Here is a 9,513-nt window from a genome sequence, read left to right as displayed (position 1 = left end):
TTGCGGAGTAAGCTTTTCTAGTAGATGGCCTTCTGGCCTCCAAAATGACATCCTGCACCTCCTTGGAGAGTAGGGTCTGTTGTGATGTTAAGGAATCTTCCATGCGGCCAGATTGAGTGTTTTCAGCTGACTGTGAAGAGTTTTGAAGCTGTGCTGAGTCAGAAGAAGAGGCATTAGAGGTAGGGTCCATGGAAGGGAATGTGTCAGGCTCCTCAGGGGTGGGTACCAGTGCTGTCTTGGCCAGTCTGGAGCAATGAGAATCATCTTAGGTCTGTCTGCTCTGGTTTTTAATAGAACTTTGGGCAGCAGAGGAAGAGGCGGAAAGGCATACACTGTCATTGTTGTCCAACTGAAAGAGAGCACGTCCACTCTCCAGGCCTGTGGATGAAAAGTCCTTGAGCAAAATTTTGTCAATTGGTGATTTTTGTGGGAGGCAAAGAGATCTATGTCTGGCCTTCCCCATGCTTGAATTATCTCTGTAAAAACTTGAGGATGCAACTTCCATTCGTGTGGATCTGTCATATTTCTGCTTAGGTTGTCTGCCAGCGTGTTTTCCTTGCCTGGCAAGTACTGTGCTTGAAGTTCGATTTGTAATTCCAGAGCCATGTTCCAAAGTGACATGGCCAGCCTGCATAGGGGGTATGAATGGGTTCCTCCCTGTTTGTTTATGTACCACATTACTGTGGTGTTGTCTGTCCTTATCAATAGTTGACCTGGATGCAGAAGGTCTTTGAAAGCTATAATAGCATTTATTACTGCTAGCATTTCCTTTTGATTGATGTGAAGGTGCTTTTCTTTTTGGGACCATTTGCCCTGAATGCACCGATCTGTCATGTGCGCCCCCCAGGCGTAGTCCGAGGCGTCTGTTGTGATGACTTGATTTGCTTGAGGCTTGTAGAATGGGAGACCTGTGTTTGTTTGGCACGCTTGAACCCACCACAGAAATTCCTTTTGAAGACATGGAATTAGTGGTATTATTGTTTCCAAACTGTGGCTGTGTTGAGACCATAGGTTTTTCAGGTACCATTGAAGTTTCCTTATATGCAGCTTTGCACATGGGATTAGTAGGATGCAAGATTCCATGAATCCCAGAGCCTGCAGGATTTTCCTTGCAGTCAGCCTGGTGAAATTTGCTAGTGTTCTGAAGTATTGAGTTAGTTGCCCCTGCTTCGCTGGCGTGAGGTAGGCCATCTGGGTGTTTGTGTCCAAGTTGGCGCCCAGGAAAATTATTTTCTGAGAGGGTATTAGCCTTGATTTCTTTTTGTTGACTGTGTATCCCAGAGAATTCAACAACATTATTACAAAAGCCAGATGTTCCAGAAGTATGTGCTTGCTGTCCGCTTGGATCAGGCAGTCGTCCAAATATGGGTATATTTGTATCCCTTGAAGTCTGCAGTAGGCAATTACTGATAACAGGCATTTCGTGAATACTCTGGGCGCAGTAGATAAGCCAAAGGGCAATGCAGAGAATTGATAATGGGTTGAACCTGCAAGAAATCTGAGGTATCTTCTGCAATTTTGTCTGATTGGGACATGCAGGTATGCCTCCTTGAGGTCCAATGTTACCAGCCAAGACTCCTTGCCCAGCATGGGAAGAAGCTGCTGCAATGTGAGCATCTTGAATTTTGGTACGAGTAAAAATGTGTTTAAGATGGATAGGTCCAAAATAGGTCTCCAATCTTTTCCCTTCCTTGGTACCAGGAATAGTCTGGAATAAAAACCTTGACCTTGTTAGTGAGTAGGTACCTCGAATAACTTTCATGTCCATGAGATCTGAAATTTGTCTTTGTGCCTCTGCCCTTTGATTGGGTGGCAGGTTTGGCATGCCTCTCATTTTTGGAAGGGTGTGAAAATGGAATCTGTAGCCTCTGTTTATAATGTCCAGGATCCATTTGTCTTTTGTGACAATATGCCAATTTTTTAAAAATAATGCCAGTTTTCCGCTTAAGGGTGCTGCCATTTGAGCCTTGCTTGGCATGTAAAGGGGAAAGTCATTGGGCCTGCTTTCTGAATGGCTGCGAACTATCCTCACCACCTCTTTGTGTAGGAGCTTGCCATTGTCTGCCTCTAAATGATCCTTGAGATTGCCCTCTGCCCCTCGGGTGCCTGTATCTACCTCTTTGGGGTCTGTCCGTGGCTGGAAAGGACCAATTTTTGAAAGGCCAATTTCTACTGAAACGTGGGGGTTGTACCTGTAGAAAATCTTTCACTGTTTGCATTGATTTAGCCTTTTCCTCATTTTCTTTAATACCTCCTCAGCTTTAACACCAAATAATACATCCTTTTGTAGAGGGGCATCTAGTAATTTAGCTTTGACATGATCTGGTAAGGTTTGCTCCTTGAGCCAGGCATGTCTACGTATGACTGATCCTGTAACAGCAGCTCTACATGAGGCCTCTAGAGCATCAAAACCACATTGCAAGGTATGTTTACCCACTTGTTCTGCACTATGCATCAAATCCTGCAACTCCTTCAAGTCTGGTTGTTCAGGTTGTGACATTTTACTTCTCAACTGTGATAACAGAAACTGTTGGTACTTTAGCATATTGAACTGACAGTTTAATGCCCTCATGGTTAAGGTGGCCGAGGTGTATACCTTTTTTCCCCACCTTTCTAAGGATCTGGAATCTCTCTCGGAAGGTAATGGGTTTTTAGCAGTGGAGGCCTTAATTCCCTTGGGGCCCTGTGAGATAGTTTCTGGGTCAGCCGCATGGATTTTGTATAAAAATTGGTGCGAGTCAGGAACCCGGTAGTACCTGTCAGGCTTGACTGGGGCTGGAGGTAAAGAATCCGGGTTAAGGCAGGCCTCCGAGTACACATCATCTAGTATGTCTAAGACAGGAGGTATAGGCAGAGGCCTGTGCTGGGGTAGCAAGAGAAAATCCCTAAGCCTTTTCTTGGAATCTGAGTACTCTTTGGCCTTCCCAGTGGAAGTGTTCCCTTAAGGTATGCAAGGTTTCCCCAAATGAGTAATCCTCTGGGGGTGAAAGACAGAGGGAATGGACTCCTCAGCATCAGAATCTTCAAAAGGGGAGTAAGAATGTTCCTGTTCATCAGAGTGCTCTGAAATAATGGAGGCCTGGTCAGAGGAGGGGGATTCTTCCTCCACTCTGGGCCTTTTGTCCGGGGGGGGTTGAGAACCCCTGATAAGACTAATCAAATCCTCAGCCATTTTAAGCATCTGTTTTTTAGGCATGGGGCCTGGAGAAGGGCCCTGTGGAGCTTGTCTCTTAGAATGCATGGCTGCTTTAGACTTAGTGAAAGCCTTGATAGAAAAAGAAGAGGAAGGTCTGGACACCTTGAGAGGAGGCAGACCTGTCTACATTTTGAGATTCACCACCAAGAGTGGCTTCGGTATCTGTAGTCGGGGTGTGGGCCGAGGAGCCTGCGACCTCGGGCACAGAAGACACCGCCAATGAAGTGTCGTCGGTAGGCAGGGGCTGCGTAGGCGCCTCGCTGAGAACCAGACCATCTGTAGTCGGCTTTGGCGTGGTGTCGATGGAGGCCGCGGACCTCGTGTGTCGGTCCTTATCTTTGCGTTTTTTAGAGAAAACTGGAGTCGGAGTATCCGACAACATAATATAGTTAAATTTTTTGCCAAAATAGTGCTGGGCGAAGTCCGCCCGACGCTTAATGGTGCGTTTAGTGAATGTAGCACAAAAACGACAGACCGAGACGTTGTGGTCTGGGCCTAAACAAAGAATGCAGAGGGAATGAAAATCCTTATGCGGTATTTGCTTCCCACAAGAAATACAATTATTAACTTTGTCTGACATCGGTCTGAGGCAAGAAAAGTTTCCCCAACGGGGTACTTAGCTTTCAAGAAGACTTAGGTTGCAAAATTTTCATAATTTCAGGAGCTGGCCGACCAGCACTTGCGAACTGCTTCTGCTTCGGGCACCACGCGGCAAGAAAGACTGAAGAAAATGGTGTCAGCTGGTTCTTTTATACCCCTGGCGCACTGACGTCAGGGAAGAAGCGACGACAACCTACGCCGGACCTAGACTTTGGAATTCGGCTGACCGAGGACCCGCCTGACGGCAGGAGAACCCATCTGTTATGATTGCAGCTGTATGCACGATGAACATCTGGGGTCGTGCAAAAAGATAAAGTTGGGTTTAAGACAAAAGTCATGATCCCCCCCCACCACCATCAACACCACAGGAATCAATCACAGAAGGCTAGAAAAAATTGGAGAGAGAGAGAGACTAGATAAGCAATTTGCAAGGAAACAATTGGAAGGACATATATACGGCTCCCAAATATGCAATGAAGTATAAAAGATTTAGGATTTGGAAGTGTTTGCATAGGTATCTTTATACCCCAAGCAGACCCCAAAGAATTCTTCCTCATGGAGATGGCAAATGTAGAAGGTGAGATAGGGAAGAAAGAGGTAACTGGGAACATGTGTTTTAGGAGTATAATGAGTTGGCATACTTTAAAAATTCCCCACACAGTACTCTGTCAAATATTGAATGAGCAAATGGGTTTAATTAAGGAAAGGATTTTTTTTGAGCTGGGATAAAATACCTGAATTGCCTTGTAAGGCCTTGTTAAGTTTAATTTTGGTGGCTAACAAAAAAGCAATCCCTAGAAAATGGAAATCTAAGTCTAAACCAACTGTATTTGAAGTAGTGATCTTTACAAAAGGATAGGAGAAAACTACATAGAAAAAAAAATGGAAATTGTGGGAACAATAACAAGCAGAGCAATGTTTTGGAAGATGAGTGGGGTTTATGTGAAGGCAGGAACCAAGAAATGTATGTAATGTTGGATAGACAATTGTATAAAATCATATGTGATGTATGATGTTGGACTGTGAACATGTTAACATTGTTTGTTTTCCTTTATATCAATATATGTCTGCCTACGTCTTAAGTGATATTGAATAATCCCTGATGGCTGCTACGATGAGTCATACTGACAGCTGAGCCAGGAGGAGGAGGAAATGATAGTCATCGTGCACAAAGGGAAAAAAAAATAAACAAATACTGCATGATTAAGTTGGAAACTATGATGGAAAACCAAGGTCAATGTTGAGATGAGCAACTGTGTTGGTTATTTTAGGGGTGCAGGGGGACAAAGGGCTAGGCACAGCCATAGTCTTAGCAGAAACTGAAGGTATGATAAAAGACAGAGGTGAGGGAAGCACTGAGATGTACGACAGCAGTGGAAACAAGGAAAGTATATAAAAGGATAACAAAATAGATGGGGCACAGGTAAGACATTGTGAAGTACACCATCAGACTGTTGCAATTCTGCAAGAAAATGCTGCAATAATAATCTAAGATTTTTACCTACCTGTAGGTGCAGAGCTAAATATGGATGCTGTCACACTGGATGAAACAGGAAGACTAGTAGGAGAAACGGCTGTTGGAGGAAACATCCTATCTTGCTTCTTGAATTTAAACTTTTTTAAGAAGGAGATTTCGTGGAACTCCTGCAATCAAAATTTTAGCAAATCAGTTCAGACAAACAGCAAATTAAAACAGAAGAATACTGTAAAAACAACCATCTCCAATAGAAAATTAGTTTGTCCATATTCAAAATAAGAATTGTACAAAACATACCTTTAAAAATCTTAAAATACTGCCACTTAATACAGTTTTAAGTTCACGACTGTTTAATATGTATTTCTTCCTGGGGCTAATTCAAGCCTGGCAGTCGTAATTCCTGGTTTGGCCCCTAAATACATCAGGTTAGGAAGAGTTGGGAATAATTTGCATTTGTTTCAAACCTCAGGTAAGCTATCTTTTGCTTATCTGGCTCTATTCCAGTGAAATCAACCATTTTGAGTTTTAAGTGCGTGCGACTACTACACAATTTTTTCAAAGTTCCCAAAAGCTTCATTTTTTTTTTTTTTTTTAAAAGGCGTTAAAATTCATTTTTATCATTTATTTACTTCCAACCAATATGCAGTTTCCAAACAGTCTCTCATGTTACATGTCAAGCTTACATCTTTAAGTACAGTACCTAGGCTTAGGAACTTAAATAACAGAAGTAAACAGTAACTACTCAAATGAATCGAATATCAGACAATACAAATGTGTAAGCAGTGGGATAAAGGACAGCTCAGTAACACACAATTCATGAATAAAAAGGTTACACCAAACAGCACAGACACAAGCCAGCAACAGCATGCTGAAGAAACAAACAAAACTTTTATAACACCTCTCCTCGTCTTCGCTGTGCACATGTGCTAACACTATATCTCATATACCTAACTTCAACCATCAACTATTCTCACCCCCACTCTACTACTATGGCATCCTCCTTTCACATCCACCTGTCTTTTTACTTACTCCACCTCTCCATGCTGTCCACTCCCCTCTTCTACTAACCCTCAATGCCCTACCATTGATCCCTTCTGTCTACTTCCTTCTCTTCCTAACCCTTATAGACCTACCATTGAACCAGGCGAGACATTCAGGTACTCTCGCAGCCTACTTAATATCATACCACCACTTATATCTGCAACAATATCCACCGACTTTGCTGATTCCTGCAACAGGACTCATATAACCTATCACTCAGCTATTATACCTCCTAAACATGTGAAAAGTTTAAGTACCTAGCCCCTAATTAATTTCTATATCTGCTTCGCACCCACTGCATGAAGTGTCCTATATAAATTCTGGTAGCTGCTAACTACTCATATGGAATGTTCTCATGTATATACTCTATATTGCTTGTATAATATCCTTGATTTGAGAACGATTACTTATGTACTGTTTTTTACCAATTGTATAAGCTGCCAATAATATATACTAAATTTCTTTATTAAATGTAAATTCTGTATTGTATGTGAAATGTCATATGTGGAGCTTTTCTCCCCATGACTCCACTGAAAATGGGCACTTCTGGCCCAGATGGACCATCCCAGTAAACAACTGCAAATAAAATAATATATAGAAAGAGAAAGGAATTGGTGCTCTACTAATGCAACACATATAGAAGGCACAAAATAACTCTCTTCCGAGGGAAGAAAATCTTCCAGTCTCAGAAATGAGACCAAACTTTGTGAATTGGGTTGCTATACAGCATCTGGTATGTCATACTTTAGTGTAACAGTTTTATAGCAAACATTTTGCTGAATAGTACTCCTCCCACAATGAAAAACATATTTCTTATTATGTCTACAAATTGATTGTTTTATTACTTTTCATATTATAAGCAATGCCATCAACACTTCATATAATTCTACATTTTTAGCACCCCCCCCCCAAAAAGGATTCTCTCAGTAGCTCCTTTAACTGTACCCTACTGTCCTATTCATTCCACATAGGTAGGAGCAGGGTATTCCTGGGCTAGGCAAAAGCCCTACTTCCCAATTATTCCCACCTGTGAAACTACTGGTCCAACTGTTCTCCCTGCAGTACGAGTCAGATGGCAGAAAGTGGGTCTGCTAGCTGCCCCTCAGAGTGTCCTACTCTTAGGCTACTGCAGATTTACAATGACTGGTCAGGGTAGGAAATGTGTACATCACTACAGACACTTCCTACGCCCACCTAACTCCACAGAGAAGTCTCTGCCCAATGCAACACAGGCCAACATAGCCACTTGCAGGTGGGTGATCCAATCAGCTACTCTGAGGTGCTGCCATGATGAAGGCCTAGTGCTGTGCCCCCCCCCCAAAAAAAGAATAGCAAAGTTGGCTTTAAAAGCTCAACCTCATGCTCCTCAACCTGGTCCCTCTGACACCTGCGCCACTAATTAAAGGTGTCACATCTGCCACAGTCACAGCTACATGCTTCTATGTCATGGGGCTCAGGTTTGATATTCTTGAGTTCTGACATTCATTTTTTTTATTTTATTTATTTAGCATTTGTTAATCAGGAAAGTCCAACTTGGAATGAAGCCAATTTTCAGAGGAGGCTCAGGGAGAAACGCTCCAGATACGTCTTTGTACATGAATTTAAATCGCTCAAATTCTGTCTGATAACTACTTCACATGGGAAGTCATTCATGAATTTTGATGAACTGTAGAACAGGATTCAGGCAGCAGAGTATAAAAGTAATTCTGCTGAGTATCATGAGTTCGGGGACCTTTCCATCCACTGGACCCATCCCCATGGCACTGTTCTTGTCTTATGAAGAAATCAAGAATGGAATCACAGGAAAAGGCATGAAATCCAAGAGGAAAAAAAGTCAACATGTTACTGCACTCAGCAAACACTAAAAGCCAAATGCACAAATATCAACACTAAATCAACAATACAGTCAACAATATCAAACTTCTTACAAGAAAACATTTTATAGTTTCCAGTCTGTTCAACAAAATGTTGCACAGATTTACTAAAATTCTTCACATTACCCCAATGTCCAAAACAAAATGATCAAGTACTTCTACTGCGATTTTCAACTAAAAATAGTTACTTTCAGGCAGAACTACAGTGGCACTGCTAAAAACACTAAATTCTTCCAACCCTCAAACAAGACCTTAAATCAAGGCACTATACACGTGTGCTGCAGTGGTGGTTGAGGAGGACACAACAATATTTCTGCAGGTTACAGTTGGGTGAGGGTACTCATTCACTGTAGCAGTACATGTTACATGAACAAAGTTTTGCAGAAATACACATTTCTTCTGGAAATTTTTTTTTTTTTCAGTACTATGGATGACCCTGTCAAAGCACTAGATCAACTCCCGCACCAAGGATATCGCCTGTAAAAACTGGACGTTTACAAAAACAGTACCCATGCCATCTTCTGTTCTTTTTTGGAGCTGCAAGTTCAACAATTGTGCTCACTCCTCTACACTCGCGTGCGCGCACACGGACACACACATACACACCAGAACAGAAAGACAGCCATGGTCTTAGGGGTTCTATTAAACAAAAACCTGGACCTCAGCATTGCTAGCATCCATAAAATATAATTAGCTTTCCATCTTCAACCAGCAGCTGGGTTCCTTCTATCAAGGTCCACTGATTTTTCACTTCTGCCCATTTGAAAGTGGATCTTGTAAATGCTTGTATACATGAAAAAGTGGCAAACACAATCCTAAGTACACCCTTCCCATTTGCCACACAATGAACTACTGGTACAACCAAAAGAAAAAATAAACTAGCCCATGATGGAAAGATCTTATGCACATTCTAATAAAACAAAGTCTTCAATTTTCCAAAAGGATGGCCAGAAAGCTGGTGCCCAGATAGACATCCCTGTACCTCTCTAAGGTAATCAAACCCAAAGTAAGGAAGACATTCCCTGCAGCAGCAGCAAATGTTTATTCAAACATCTACAGTTATGATTAGGCATCCTCACCTAATTGTACTATAGTCATCATAAAAATGATTGCTGCATTACATTTTGAAGAACGGAAAACTCAGTAAACACATGGGGACTTCCAAGATAGCTATATACTGAGCAGATGATTAGAGCTCTTTTAATGTGAAAACTGAAAATTTGTTTACAAAGCCAGTAAACATTATCACTAAGAGTAAAATTCAAGTGCTAGCAAGTAACTGCACTGCCTGGATGTTTAGCAAATACGAAATATGGATAAAGTAA

General features: G+C 41.9%; 1 protein-coding gene across 1 annotated transcript in view; it reads right to left on the bottom strand.

Annotated features, from left to right (window-relative positions):
• The window catches only part of PARP1 (poly(ADP-ribose) polymerase 1), a 2,301,307-nt gene that overhangs the window by 1,573,005 nt on the left and 718,789 nt on the right, over positions 1-9,513 (bottom strand). The window contains exon 9 of the mRNA XM_044060208.1: positions 5,298-5,440. Coding sequence (XP_043916143.1) covers positions 5,298-5,440 — 143 coding nt within the window. The remainder of the gene's footprint in view (positions 1-5,297; positions 5,441-9,513) is intronic.

The sequence above is a fragment of the Protopterus annectens genome, chromosome 1.part2 (assembly GCF_019279795.1).
Source record: "Protopterus annectens isolate FY-2018-M chromosome 1.part2, PAN1.0, whole genome shotgun sequence".
Lineage (NCBI taxonomy): Eukaryota > Metazoa > Chordata > Ceratodontiformes > Protopteridae > Protopterus > Protopterus annectens.
Note: the sequence above shows the minus strand (reverse complement) of the source record. Positions and strands in the feature narration are given on the sequence as shown.